The following is a 15,296-nucleotide window of genomic DNA, read 5'->3' as shown; positions in this document are numbered from 1 at the left end:
ACTGAGCCATGGGAAGATGTGTTTGTCCTGCCTGTGAAATTGATATGATCCTGCATCTGCTGCTCCTGATTTTGATAAGACATAGAGAGACCTGGTGTATCAGACTCTTAAGGGGGAAGGGGAAAAGGGGCATGATTGACACTATGAGGTCTGAGCTGGTCATGTGTCAACAGAAGGAGCAAGTTCGGTATTAGAGTTTTGTATTTGGAAAATAAGATAAACATTATTTTTAATTTTACTGACTACTGTAAGTAAGCAAAACATAGATTAAATTCTTCATACCATATTTCTCAAGGAGGAACACTTTAGAGCTGGAAGTATGAGAGGAGAAGTCTAACCTTGCACATAGTAAGAGAAATATAAATTAAAATTCCAATGAGATACCATTTCTACCTATCATCTTGACACATAAAAAAGACAATGACAACAATTAACATTCTCAGGTGCTAACTGTTAGTCAGGTTCTATTCTAACTCATTTCATCCTCACAACAAAGCTATCAGTAGGTATTGATGTTCCCAGTGTACAGATGAGTAATCTGAGGCACAGAAGGGTTAAGTCATCTGCTCAAGGTCATGTAGCTAGAACGTGGTAGAGCTGGAATATAATGGTAATACAGACTGAATGTTTGGGTTTCCCCAAAATTCTTATGTTGGAACATAATCCCCAGTGTGATGATATTTGGAGGTGGGGCCTTTGGGAGGTGATTAGGTCATGAGGGTGGAACCCTTACGAACAGGATTCACGTCCTTATAAAAGAGACCCAGAGAGCTCCTTTGCCTTCTTCCACCATGAGAAGAAACTGTATGAAAACGTCTGTCTATGAATCAGAAAGCAGGCCCTTACCAGACACTGAATCTGCTGCTATTCTGATCTTGAACTTCCCAGACTCCAGAACTTTGAGAAATAACTGTTTGTTGTTTATAAGCCCCCCAGTCTGCAGTATTCTGTTACAGCAGCCTGAATGGTCTAAGACAAATGGCATCAATAGAATCATCCTCAAGAAATTACTTAATAAAGCAAAGTACAAAGGAGCATGGTTAGTATGCTAACATTTGGTTGAAAAAGTTTGTATGTATATATGTGCACAGGTATATATATGTATATGCTTAGCTATATCTATCTATATAGTCATATCTATATCCATATCTATATCTATATCTAAATCTGTCCATATAATGTCTCTGATAGAATCTGTAAGAAGTCGTTAACAATGGTTGTCTCCCATGATGTGTGGCTGGGGAAAGGGGTGCATTAGAAACTCAATTTTCACTCCCTGATATTTTGTGTCATTTGAATTTGACATGTGCTTTAAAATATCTATTAAAAAAGGTAAATAAAAATCTATTCACTTTATTGACCAAAAGAACAAATCACAAAAGTACATAATCCCACCTGAGATAAGGAAACGGTTCTCTCCATGAGTGTCTTGGTCCGCTTAAAACCTGGGTCACTTTCTGCAAGGACATTCATAGTTTTCTTGCCAATGAATTCCAGAGCATCAAGACCACCTGTTAAGACGCTTTTACCCTGCCAATGAGATAATTGCACGAGATTAGGTTTTCATGTTTTGCTGTTCCGAGGCAGTCAGCACCTCCTAGACTGCACTATCGTCAAATATTAAAAGCAATATAGGGCCTCCCTGGTGGCGCAGTGGTTGAGAGTCCGCCTGCCGATGCAGGGGATACGGGTTCGTGCCCCGGTCTGGGAGGATCCCATATGCCGCGGAGCGGCTGGGCCCGTGAGCCATGGCCGCTGAGCCTGCGCGTCCGGAGCCTGTGCTCCGCAACGGGAGAGGCCACAACAGTGAGAGGCCCGCGTACCGAAAAAAAAAAAAAAAAAAAAAAAAAAAAAAAAAGCAATATAAAGTCACTGTTTTTCCTCATCAGGAGATTTATCATCCATTTAATCCTATTTTCTTTTCCGTGGAAGAGCGTATGTCATATAATTTGTAGGACACGAAATGTTATTAAATAAGGATGCTTAAGAAAACCAAAGCACATTAGGGATTAATTTTATTGGCTGTGTGTATGAATAGATATGTTCCTAAGACAAAAAATTAATAGGTGACCCAATTGCTGTTTTTGTTTGAAAAAATTTTAACCCAAGTAACAGAATTATTTGGAGCAATCTATAAAAATGTCAAATACTCTTGCCAGTTTAGGGAATTCTTTAATATAGGGCCCTAGAGTGTAGGACCCTCAGGCTGTTTCAGTGGCTCTTGCATACTTTCAGAAAGTAGCAATAACCGCCTATAATTAGTATTTTCATGAATTAAGACAGGTTGATTCCATGTGCTTCTGGCTTTAGAAATTGTTCTATTATGTAGTTAACCACTGCAAATTCCTTTGCCAGTCACTGTTTCTCTTTTTTTAAAAAAAAGAGTAAAACAACCAAGATTTACTCACATAAACTGTACATACAAACAAAACTGCTTACATTTCTTTGCAACATCTTCTTTGCCTATACCCCAACTATACAACTACAATTACAATATGCATATATCTGTGTTTTTTCTCACCTTACATGAGTTTGCATAGGTTATATTTTATTATTACATTATTCTTTATAGGCGTTATCCATTTTCATAATTATCACTTCAACAGCAATATTTGATTTCACTGATTAATATGCTTTATTAGTCATCTCCATCTTGGACATTTAGACTGTTTTCCGATTTGGGAGCCAATCAATAATCACACTACAAAACAGAGTTTTTTTTTTTTTTCTTTTTTTTTGGCGGTATGCAGGCCTCTCACTGTTGTGGCCTCTCCTGTTGCGGAGCACAGGCTCCGGACACACAGGCTCAGTGGCCATGGCTCACGGGCCCAGCCGCTCCACGGCATGTGGGATCTTCCCGGACCGGGGCACGAACCCATATCCCCTGCATCGGCAGGCGGACTCTCAACCACTGCGCCACCAGGGAAGCCCCAAAACAGATTTTTAAATGCACATATTTTGGGAGGACTAGGGGATATCAGCAATTCACACTTTTGCATAATTTGATTTACTTTCTCCAACATCCTGTGAGGGATTACTTCAGTAGAGAATAAGATGGGAGAAGGAAGGATGAAGGGACTTTCAGTAAGAGCAGACTTGGTTGGGGGGTGTCTGGAGCTTGGGAAAAGGGAGAACCGGAAGGTTGGAGAGCACACAGAAAGGAATGTGAGGATGCTGAGGACAAACTCAGAGGGCCCTGCCTCGTAGCTCAGGGAGACCATGGATTTACTTCTTTTTTTTTTTGGCCATGCCTTTGTAGCATGCGTCATGTGGGATCTTAGTTCCCTGACCAGGGATCGAACCCGCTTCCCTTGCGTTGGGAGCGTGAAGTCTTAGCCACTAGACCACCAGGGAAGTCCCCATGAATTCACTTCTTACGCCAGAGGTAATGAAAGCACTCTGTCTTATCTCCAGCCCTACAACCCTCCCCGCACACCTGCTTTGGGCATACTGGACTTGTACTGCTATCCGACTCCTAAAACATACTTGCTGAACCCCTTCTCCCTGCTTAGTCTAGAGGACCTCGAGTAGCAAGGAAAGGAACAGCCATTTCCTATTTCTGGCGTACCCTGACCTGAAGTCTGGCTAAGACACCCCCATATGTGTGTCCACAGCCCCCTCTTCTTCCCATACAGCACTGCATTTGACACCTGTTAAGTTGCCTCCACCTTCCAGGATGTTATGCCCTCTTGTCTTTCAGCTTATGCCCAGCATCTAGCATAGCTCTTGGGATATTATGCAAGCTAATTACCTTTTCTTTTAAATGAATGAATGAATGAATAAATTGGATGTGAGCCATATTTCTTAAAAAAAACTAGTTATTTGGTTTCACATAGCAGAAAGTAAACCTTTTCTTTCTGATCCTGAAGACCAGTTAACTGCCTTATCTCAGTTGGGGTGCATCCCCCTTTTTTCATTATTCATCAGTGTTTTGTTGTCAATAACAAGCTTCTTAAGCTTCTTTAAAAGGAAGGGGCCTGGGAAGGAGGGATGTGTATTAGGGCTATTCAAAGAAAGAGGAGAGTAGGAATTGGGAGGTAGGGATGGAGGAAGAATGTTGGTCTTAGTTATCTGGAAACACTTTAGAAACATGTTGGGGAATGTTCCTGATTCTTTACTGGTATATATATATATATATATATATGTGTGTGTGTGTGTATATATATATATGTGTGTGTGTATATATATATATATATATATATATATATATATATATATACACATATACATATATACATACATATACCTGAATCACTTTATAACTTTTCAAATTGAAGGTTAAGAAACATAGAGCATCTCAGAAAAACAGCTCTAGGAAAGAGTGCTCTCTCCCCACAAACAGAGGCTGTCCTTGCAGCCATTGGAAAGGACACTGTTATATCAGACTGAAAAATGCTCCTTCTAAGCAGCTCCCTTCTTTTAAACAAAAAATGTATTTCATTTTGTTCTTATCATTTTGGTTCCAAGGTTATGCCTACTCTGTGGAAGAAAGCATAACAAAATCATAATCCAAAGTTATGAGCAAGACCATCTTTTCTCTGATGTATCTAGGTCACTGGTAAATAGAAATATCAAAAAAAGGCACTGGCAGACCTCAGGGAAAACAGAGGAAGCAGCTAACGACTCACTGTGTTCTGAACCGCATTGGTGATGGCTGACAGCATGCCCCGAGACCCCGATGAAGGAGAAGTGGGTGGGCTTTCTGCAGGCCTCTGATCTGCGGCTGCAACTGCTACTAAAGAGAAAAACACCCTTTTAGAGTTCGTTTTGCTGATATGAACTTGGAAATCTATTTGTGCACATGGTGTAGTGCAGCCCAAGTCCAAGAAATCCCCAAATAAATGCACCACTCACTTTGAGGGATTTCATTTGCAGTATCAGGTTGGGCCCCTTCGGAAGAGCCAGAGTTCACACTATGAATCCGGAGGGTGGCCCCTGCTTTTTCCTTGACCGCTGTCAACCCATGACCTGTCAGGAAATAAAATATGGCTCATAGATACAATAGAAGCCCACGGTCTGCAGGTTCCATAGCTCACCTCCCAGAGCTCTTGTAAGCTGTAGGTGTATATCCCGACTGTGAGAGAACGTGGTGATTAACAGCACAGACTTTGCGAGCCCTCAGATGTGGGTTCCAGTCTGAGCTCAGTTTCACCATCACCCAGCTGGGTGACTTTTGAGAAGTTACCACCTCTCTGTGACTCAATTTCTCCACCATGTTGTCAGGAGGAGCAAATAAGTGCATGTACAGGGCTCCCAGATGCTTTATTAGTCCCTCTTACTTCTCACACTATCTAACTAGCAACCTGGGGTTTCCAACCCAAGATATTATCTGTGAAGGGTATCCCTGTCTTACCCTCTTTCCTCTTTTCTAAGCTTCTCAAGGCAGGTATGTGTCATTCATTTTTTGATTCCTTGCAGGCCTATCCTATTGTAGGTACTCAATTACTACTTGTTGAATAGAAATCAGCTGAGGCTTAACAAAGTGTCAGTCATTCCTTTAGTACGGTCTGTATGTGTGAGAGCAGGGTCTGGAGATGACATGTCAAGATCCAAAGGCGAGCCAGTGGGAAAACCAGAAAGGGCACTCAACAGCTCTGATAGTTATCTTAAGCAGTAACAGTCCAAACACAAGATGTAAGAATAGTCGGCCAGTATGAGGGGCACTAATTTTACTCTATCTGAGCCGGGACAATCCCTATAATTCCCTGGAGCCCAGCACAGTGTGTATTCAATATCAATAACTATTTAGTGAATACAGAGCTGACCTTCTCATCCACTACCCCCGCCCCACCCTGGACACATACACACAAACAAACTTTGGCTTGACAGAGAAATAGCTTTGTCTACATTTTATTTTGGAGCCATTTTTTTCTCCTTAGAAAACTAATAGTCTAGTGATGTCCTAAGTGGCTGTTTGAATTCTTGGAGAAGCAGCCTGGGCTGCCATCATCACAGCACTCACCTCCCCCTTAGTGCTCGGGGAGAAAATGAAAGATTCACTCAGGACCCTAGGCAACCTCAGGTTGTTGAAACCCAAGGCAGCAGCAATATTAATATCTGGGGGAAAAAGGGCCAAGTCACAGCAGGATTTGAGAGCCAAAGAGAACCATCTAGTTGTAGAGGGCACCATTCAAATGACTGACCATCCATCTCCTGAATAAGAGAAAGACATGGATGAACTCCAAACCCAAAGAGTTATATTTCATCAATCGTAAGCTTGCTTATCAGAGGGATCTTAACTTAATCACGGCACAGAAATTTGCCAAACTGATAGAGGACTAATTATATCCAGTGGGAATCACCTGTTATTATACACTATCTAGAAAACACTGAAACTTAGGAAACATTATTTACAATGTTTACAACATTAATTACATACAGAAACATATGACTATATTCATGTGTAGATCATTAGACACAGTCCAAATTAATTATTGAGTTACTTTTAAAAAAGATGCACTATAACTGCTAAAAGTAAGACTTGATTCTCTCTAGCTTCTAATTAATTCAAAGCATTTCAGTGGAAACTCACTGGAGTTTCAGTAACACATGTAAATTATGGGATATAATTATCTAACTTTATCATATACTGAGCTCATATTCCTCGACATCCTTTAAAAGCACAAATATTTTCAAAAAGGAAATAATGTACATCCAAATCTCCATCCATGATTCTCATTTAGATTTCTGAGAGCTAAAATCAAGGGATAAATGAGTTTCAGAAGGCTGGTAGGCATCTGCTATATCTTCTTTGTGTAAACTGTACAAGAGAGATGATTCCATATCCTTCCCTGAGACTATTCAGGGTTTAATGAACTTCACTGTCATTACCTCCTCTTTCACCTTCTGCATCCCTTTGCAGGCTAGAGCCATGTCTGAATCTTTTCCCGGGGAAGAAAAGCTTCTCACCATCTCAGCTTCTCACAAACGACTATGGATATGTATACATCACCTGCCTCTAGAAAAATCGCTTTGTTTCTGGAAGGAAATACCATTTTATGTGTATAATAAGTAGAATGTGTCTTTTTAACAGACATGACAATAGGCTGCTACTCCACCTACACACACACACACACACACACACACATACACACACACACAAACATACACACACTATTGAGGTATAATGGACGTACAAGGATTTGCACATATTTAAGATTCCTCCAATTATATTTTCTAATTAACAGTTCTTTTTTTCTGAGTTCTTTTGTTAGTGAAAGTACATCTTTAACTACATTCTACTAGAAATATAAAGCTATGGTTTTTCATAGCTAAGGTTTAGACTCTATGCCACACCCTACTTTGAAGAATAACTTCTAAAATTTTACTTAGTGTGACATCTAGTGCCCAGACAAGGAAGTAATAATATGGAGCCACTGCTGCCTTTTGACTGAGAGTGATTCATTTTCAGAGATACTGATTTTGTTCTACCAACAACAGAGAAAAACAACCAATATGAATAGTACTACAGGTATAGTTCATGGATTCATTTCTTCACATGTCATCATGAACCCTAAGTATCCCCAAGAAATGAACCCATCCAAATTCTATCGTTCTAAAGACGGAATATCCTCTACTCTTTGACTTACTGCAGTAAAAAGGTGAGTACTGCAAAGAAAGTAAGATAATACATGCCGTGATACTGTATCATTTAAAAACAAATGTTAAATGATTGGCTGGTGTTTAATTTATCATCCATACTCTAGTGGAAAACACCCTAAACTTAGAAGTCAGGAGTCTTGTGGAGGAATTTTGGTTCCATCAGTTATTAGCCATGTGGTCTTGGTGACCTTTCTGAGTCTCTGTTGCTGTGTCTTCTCTGAAAGGAGGTTTATAACATCTACCTCCCAGGGTTTTATAAGGTCACTGAGAAGAAATATGTGAAACCCTTGGTACTGGTCAACATTATTGAGCACTTACTATGTCCCAGGCACTGGACTAAATATTTTCAGTGTAGTAAATTATCTTATTTAATCTTTTCATTATGAAGTAAGAGATACTATTATGCCCATTTCACAATTGAGAAAACTGAGACCTGGTGATGTGAAATTACTTGCTGAAGGTCCCCAAACCAATAAGTGGCAGAGGCAGGATTTGAACCCCATATTTCTGACTCTAAAACTCACTTGCTCAATCACTATGTTATGTTAAGAAAGTCTTACATGCCATTTGTAGTTGATTAAACGTCATTTTAGTCCCATTTCTATAACTCCTGGGAAATCAGATACTTAATCAGGAGCTTCCTCATCTTTAAAATATTGGTTTATGTTAAAATTAGCTTGAGTTACCTTACCTTGACCAAACAGCCAGGTGAAGGTCACCCCTGCAGTGAAACCTTCCTCTAACCCTGGCCCTCCCAGCTGTGCCTTGGGTTGGTACAGCTTAATGTTTTTAGGATCATCCCTGTGCTGTGCAGGCACAGATCCCAAGACACTGTATGGTGCTGTCTTCTACCTCCAGTTTAATATTTTCTCAAAAATTTTTTACCAACCTCACTTCTTGTTGAGAAGATCAAAACCCCATTGAAGGGAGGTCTCCCCTCTTTCTGGAGGATGAAAATAATTTGTTGTTGGTGGGAGGGTCTCTCTGACCAAGTGGTAACTTAGGGGAGCAACAGTAGTTCTACACAGCACCCTGGATGACTGGGTAGCCTTATGGGTACTTTCTGCTGGTCCCTTATCATAAAGGACCCCCCAGGAGGGCAGCAGCTAACTTGTTCAGAGGGTTCTCCCCTTTTAGATTGCTTTAATTTTTAATATAACATTTCCTTCTTTTTCATTTCATTTCTTTTTCTTTTTAAAAGGTGGATATATAGAAAAGAAACTTTAAAAAAAATCCCATAATCCCATTTCTCTGATATATCTGGTTGATTTCTAAAAATAAACATTAGGTTAATCTATATCAAGGTACTGTGAGAGTTCATTATAACATTTTTGCAACTCTTCTGTAGGTCTGAATATTTTTCAAAATAAAACTTTTAATTAGTGATAAAAAATGTAAAATTAAATAAATAAGTAAAAATAAACATTTATAATGTTAGCAAAATCAGAGTATAGAAACATAGACAACAGAAGGTGGGCCAGCCTCTTTCTCCCTAAACAGTGCCTATTGACCTAACAGCCAATACAGTCTGTGAGCTTACAGGGGCCTATGGAATGATTTAAGACCTGAAAAGAAGTATTGGTTCTAAAAGACAAAAAAGAAAATTTACAAATTAAAAATTAAATAATATTTACTTAAATGTATTCAAAAATGTAATACTTGGTCAACTAGTCAACTATAGTTCAAGTAAATTCAACTCTTCCACAGTTATATATAAATTATATATTTAATGAGGGATGTGGGTGCATTTTATTATATTTGTTGTGATATGACAGGGACTTCCAAAAGGAGGGGGCTCTTAAAAGACTTAAAGAGGCCCTGCCTTCCTTCCAGCCCCACCCCCTACCCCCCATTTCCTTCTAAGGATAACAAGTCTGATTTGTTTCTTATTGATTCCTTTCACAGAAAAGTTCTGAAAAGCACATCCCTACATATAAGTGTCTTGGACCCGGCTTCACCATATACAGTGGAGGTCTCAGCATGTGTAGATGGTGGTGGAGGCTGTGTGTGCTGCCTGGGATCCCAGTGCTCCTTCACCCCTGCTGACAGCTAGCTCTCAGCTAAACGCCTCCCTTTGAAATGCCCTTCACCAAAGGGAATTGGCTCCTTCAAGACTGTACTGTAATGACTGGTCAGTGGGGAAGTTGGTGATACAAAAGCCTGGTCCTGTGCCTTATGCCCTGGGACAGCTCTGAAGAGTCATCCCAACCCCCAAGCTCCCTATGGGATGGGCTGTGGCCTCTGGCTCAACTGCATTGCAGCCCAGTTCCGCTTTCCTAGTCCTTCGCTCTCTTGCAAGACTTGTTCCTGAGGGTCCTTCCTAATAAAACTCCAGGACACTCATCCCTGCCTCAGTTTCTCCCTGGGCATCCGATCTAGGACACTGATCTACCTCATTCTTTTTAATGGTTGCATAGAATCAGAATTCCACTGAATGGCTCTGTCATGTTTAACATTCTCTGTGGATGGATACTTGGGTTGTTTCCAGTTTCTCATACATGCCTGGTGAACTCCCTCAGCTCTTTCAGGTCTCTGCTCAAATACCATTTCATTAAGATCTACCCCACACCACCCTTTTTAAAAGCTTAACCTGTACTCCTGACACTACCTTATATTTTTCATAGACTTAACACTTTATAACCCTCTCTATAATTTTCCTACTCATTATGTGTATTTTTATTTTTTAATTTTTAAAAATTTTAATTTTTTTGGAGTATAGTTGATTTACAATGTTGTGTTAGTTTCAGGTGTACAGCAAAGTGATTCACTTATAAATATGTATATAATCATTCTTTTTTTAGATTCTTTTCTCATATAGGTTATCCCAGAATATTGAATAGAGTTCCCTGTGCTATACAGTAGGTCCTTGTTGGTTATCTATCTTATATATAGTAGCGTGGGTACGTTCATCCCAAGCTCCTGATTTATCCCTCCCCCCAATATTTCCTCTTTGGTAACCATAAGTTTGTGTTTGATATCTGTAAGTCCGTTTCTGTTTTGCAAACAAGTTCATTTGTTTCAGCCTTTTTAAAAATTAGACTCCACATATGAGTGCTATCATAAGATATTTGTCTTTGTCTGACTTACTTCACTTAGTATGATAATCTCTAGGTCCATCCATGTTGCTGCAAATGACATTATTCCATTCTCTTTTATGGCTGAGTAATATTCTATTATATAAATATATACCACATCTTCTTTATCCATTCCTCTGTCAATAGACATTTAGGTTCCTTCCATGTCTTGGCTATTGTAAATAGTGCTGCAATGAACATTGGGGTGCATGTATCCTTTCGAATTTTGTTTTTTTTTCTGGGTATATGCCCAGGAGTGGGATTGCTGGATGCGTATTGTTTATTGTCTGCATCCTTCCACGAGTCTGTAAGCTCTACTCCAAGGTCTTCATCTTGTTTACTCACTGCTTTACCTCAAGTGCCTAGAATAGGGCCTGGTAAGATATGTATTTGCTGAGTGAATTGCATATTGAACATCTTTGGACATATACATTAATGAACTTTTGCAAAGAATAAACAGTGGAACTGCTGGACAGAGGACACATGCATTTAAATTTTTTTTTTTTAGAAGAATTCCTGTTTACTTTATTTTTATTTATTTATTTATTTTTTTAAGATGTTGGGGGTAGGCATTTTTATTAATTAATTTATTTATTTTTGCTGTGTTGGGTCTTCGTTTCTGTGCGAGGGCTTCCTCCAGTTGTGGCAAGCGGGGGCCACTCTTCATCGCGGTGCGCGGGCCTCTCACTATGGCGGCCTCTCTTGTTGCGGAGCACAGGCTCCAGACGCGCAGGCTCAGTAGTTGTGGCTCACGGGCCTAGTTGCTCCGCGGCATGTGGGATCCTCCCAGCCCAGGGCTCGAACCTGTGTCCCCTGCATTAGCAGGCAGACTCTCAACCACTACGCCACCAGGGAAGCCCCTTAAAATTTTATAGATAGTGTTAATTGCTCTTCTGAAGGTTGTGCCAATTTCTACTCTTCTTTGGGTGAATTTTTGAGAAATAGAACAATTTAAAAATATTGGCTGTAAAACCGATAGCTAGTGGGAAGCAGCCGCATAGCACAGGGAGATCAGCTCGGTGCTTTGTGACCACCTACAGGGGTGGGATAGGGAGGGTGGGAGTGAGGGAGACACAAGAAGGAGGAGATATGGGGATATATGTATATGTATAGCTGATTCACTTTGTTATACAGCAGAAACTAACACACCATTGTAAAGCAATTATACTCCAATAAAGATGTTAAAAAAATAAATAAATAAAAATAAAAATATTGGCTGTATTTCAGACTCTACTATCAATGAATTCAAGATATTATAGTTGTGAGAAGTAGTTATTTAGAAAAACACATAGATGGTGTTGCTGTGCTCAACTAAAGCCAACTTCAGGGCAGCAGAAACTGCAGCCAATCAACCTTCCCTTTGGAAAAGTCTTCTCTCTCCATAATGATGGTTGATGCCCACTCTGTAATTAGATACTCACTTCTCTTTAGGCTCAAAATTGAGAAGAAGAGTTTCTGAACTCATAGTGTTTGCCTTGCCATCACATAGGAATTCATTAACTTATTCATAGATTGTAAAGGATTGTGAACAAACTCCAAGCATTAATTCTATTATCTTTTATATCAATGATCCTTGAGAATTTTCACATCATCAGCAATGCCACCTTCAAAAATGAATCCATGGGATATTTATACTGAAATACCTAGTTAAGAGTTCTTACTGTAGTATCATTCTGACAAGTTTGCCGTTCTCTGTGATGAAAAGACATGGTTATTATTTCTGACAGTGCTGGTAGAAGACTTTCATTAAAATGTGCTGAAGGAAAAAATCGTGTAACTCAGGAGAGGATGAGGAAGGAGAACAATGGTAAATGTGAAAAGGTAAATATGCAGATCAGATCTCTCTCCCCCTCCTCAGGTACTCTTATACAAGGTGCTGAGACTCATAAAACTGTCAAAACTAGAATTTTAAATAAACATGTAGGTCATTTGTAGTATCTGGAAATAAGTTGATCTATTCTACTATAGAATTTTTACCTTGGTATATTTGTATATATCTCAGCATTGTTGACTTTCATTTTGATTACTGGTCCATCACTTAGCTTAGCAATATATTCTATGATTAAGTCAGGTCTCTAAGGTGCTTGTGGGAAATCACATCTGGTTCTCACAACAGTACTTTGAATTATCATCAAAATTGCTTTTTCTTTTTTTTTACATTTTCCTTTCCCACTCTGGTTTCTTCCTGGATCTTAAATAACAACCATTTTCATTGTATCTTATGAACTTGTCCAAAGGCATGAATGGAGGCTGATCAAGTCTTCTTAGAATGTGATAATAGTGTGGCTGTCAACGAAACTAATGCAGGAGATATGGCCTCTCCAAAAACAATTGTTGGCTGAGAAATGTTTGATTTTATATAAGCATTGGAAAGGTTGCTTTTTCTCACTTTCCCTTAACCTTGGGGGTCAAAGTAGTGAGGCAAAAGATAAAATATAAAAATACAGTGTATCAAAAAGTCAATCAATTTTCTATATTTTTCTACTTAGCACAGTGGTTACAAATATCTTTCTCCTGCTATATACAGCTACAAACTATGGAATCATCATATTCTGGAAGATGGAAGGAATCTTAGAATTTCTCAAGTTCTTCTACCCATACTTTTCCAAGTAAGGAGCTGAGTCTGGAGAGGTTCAGTGCATAGTGTAGCTAGGTAGTGACAATTCTTTGAGATCACAAGTTAGTAGCAGTTGGGACCGGGTCTCAGGTCTTATGACTTCTGATACAGTGCTCTTTCCAGGACAGAACCACCTTCTAAATCTTTCCATTCTCCAATTACTCTCCTGCCAACTCTAAACAGTTCTAATGATTGTGACTGCAGTTTTTCAACAACTGTAAGAAGTACCAGTTTCTGTTTCTAGTGCTCAATTGACAGCTCTGAGTTTTGTTATAGATGCTGTCTTGCATAGAATTCCATCTGCAACTGGAATTACCCCGGGGGTAACATGAGGTTTCTGAGTGGGAATTAATTGCAATAGAATATGTCACAGATTATTTTCTTTCTTTACTTTCCACAGGCAATTTATAAACCTTCAAGAGTTTGTCTGCTGCTGTGAGTGCTCTGTTTTCCAATAAGTTGTTTTGTCCTGTGATAATAAACTGTTAATGCTGCAAAGCCTTGGATGGATATTATTTGCCTGTACATAATGGAAGGTCTGCCTTGCTTGCCTCTCTCAATCCAAAGATAGTAGCTCAAGATAGACCACAGCCCAGGACGGTGCCCATAACTTTTTCAAGCTTCTGTAAACAGGTGGTTGAACCCTATTCTAACCCTCTGCTTCAGGCTGTGAGCCTGGCTGTGACACCTCTTCATTTGTGGGACACTTGTGATCCCTGTTATCTTTTGGGAGTCGAATTCCCAATCACCACCACTGCCTGTTTCCAGCCTTGGAACCTAAGCCTCCCGTTATGCTTCAAGTTTTAATTCTCTATCAGGTCCACCAAAATACTTATCTCATTTTCAAGTATATACTGGTATTAGTTTAGCTACTATTATTTTGTAAAGTTAAAGCCCATCCTGACCAAAAATCTCCAAAATATACCTGGAGAACAACTTAGAGATGGCATTCAGCTATCTTGTTATTGCATTTATTGGGGTTGTGATGACCAGTGGTGATGAACAAATTTAGTCTCTACATCTCTAAAGATAGCTCCAATTTTTCCAAAGGGATTCTTAGAATGAGTATCAATATTTCAAATTTTCTTTGCTCTCCCTCATGTGCCCTTTGGTCATTGTGGGTGCAAATAAGAGAAAAATGCGAAGATTAAAATGCTTTTCAAACTTCCAACATATATCAGGGAGACAGTGCTTTGGGAAGGATCCCTGGTATTCTCCTTACTTACTGCAAATAATAATAAATCCTTCCTTCTCCTGAAAAAAAAATTCCAACATGTAGCCAGAGCCCTTAAAAAATACTAAGTTTCGGGCTTCCCTGGTGGCGCAGTGGTTGAGAGTCCGCCTGCCGATGCAGGGGACATGGGTTCGTGCCGTGGTCTGGGAAGATCCCACGTGACGCGGAGCGGCTGGGCCCATGAGCCATGGTCGCTGAGCCTGTGCTTCCGGAGCCTGTGCTCCGCAACAGGAGAGGCCGAAACAGTGAGAGGCCCATGTACCGCAAAAAAAAAAAAAAAAAAAAAAAACAAAAAAAAAAAACTAAGTTTCTGGCATCGTTGGTATAACTGATGAGGTTTTCAAACGGAAAAGGGAGGTTTGTTAAGGAGAATTGAAAGATCACCCCAAGATTCTCAACCCTGGCATATGCAACATGTAATCCCCCCACTTTGAGTGTGGACAGGATTGTGAATATGATGGGATTCATTCCCATGATTAGGTTACATTATACAGTAAAGGTGAAGGAACTTTTCAGAAGTAATTAAGGTCCTTAATCAGTTGAATTTGAGTTAATCAAAAGAGAGATCCTGGATGAGCCTGAACTAATCAGGTGGGCTTTAAAAGGGACTTGGGCCCTTCCTAAAGGGAGAGATTGGAAGCATGGGAGAAATTATCCTGCTAGCTTTGAAAAAGGACCGGAGGGCAGCCTCTAGGAGTTGAGTGACCCTGGCCAATAACCAGCAAGAAAAGAGGGGTGTCAGCCCTACAACCACAAGGAACTAATTCTG

At 39.8% G+C, this 15,296-nt stretch overlaps 1 protein-coding gene across 2 annotated transcripts in view; it reads right to left on the bottom strand.

The window, feature by feature from the left end:
* FAM114A1 (family with sequence similarity 114 member A1) overlaps window positions 1–15,296 on the bottom strand; it is a 56,652-nt gene that overhangs the window by 28,227 nt on the left and 13,129 nt on the right. Inside the window, exons 3-5 of one of the 2 annotated variants that reach the window (XM_082645307.1) lie at window positions 4,855–4,968; window positions 4,629–4,735; window positions 1,396–1,530 (exon numbers count right to left, since the gene is read on the bottom strand). In XM_082645307.1, the coding sequence (XP_082501433.1) occupies window positions 1,396–1,530; window positions 4,629–4,735; window positions 4,855–4,968 (356 nt within the window). The remainder of the gene's footprint in view (window positions 1–1,395; window positions 1,531–4,628; window positions 4,736–4,854; window positions 4,969–15,296) is intronic. The other variant, XM_082645308.1, reaches the window with a different exon arrangement.

The sequence above is a fragment of the Mesoplodon mirus genome (assembly GCF_964341445.2).
Source record: "Mesoplodon mirus genome assembly, chromosome: 2".
Taxonomy (NCBI): domain Eukaryota; kingdom Metazoa; phylum Chordata; class Mammalia; order Artiodactyla; family Ziphiidae; genus Mesoplodon; species Mesoplodon mirus.
This window is presented reverse-complemented; position numbering and strand designations above follow the sequence as displayed.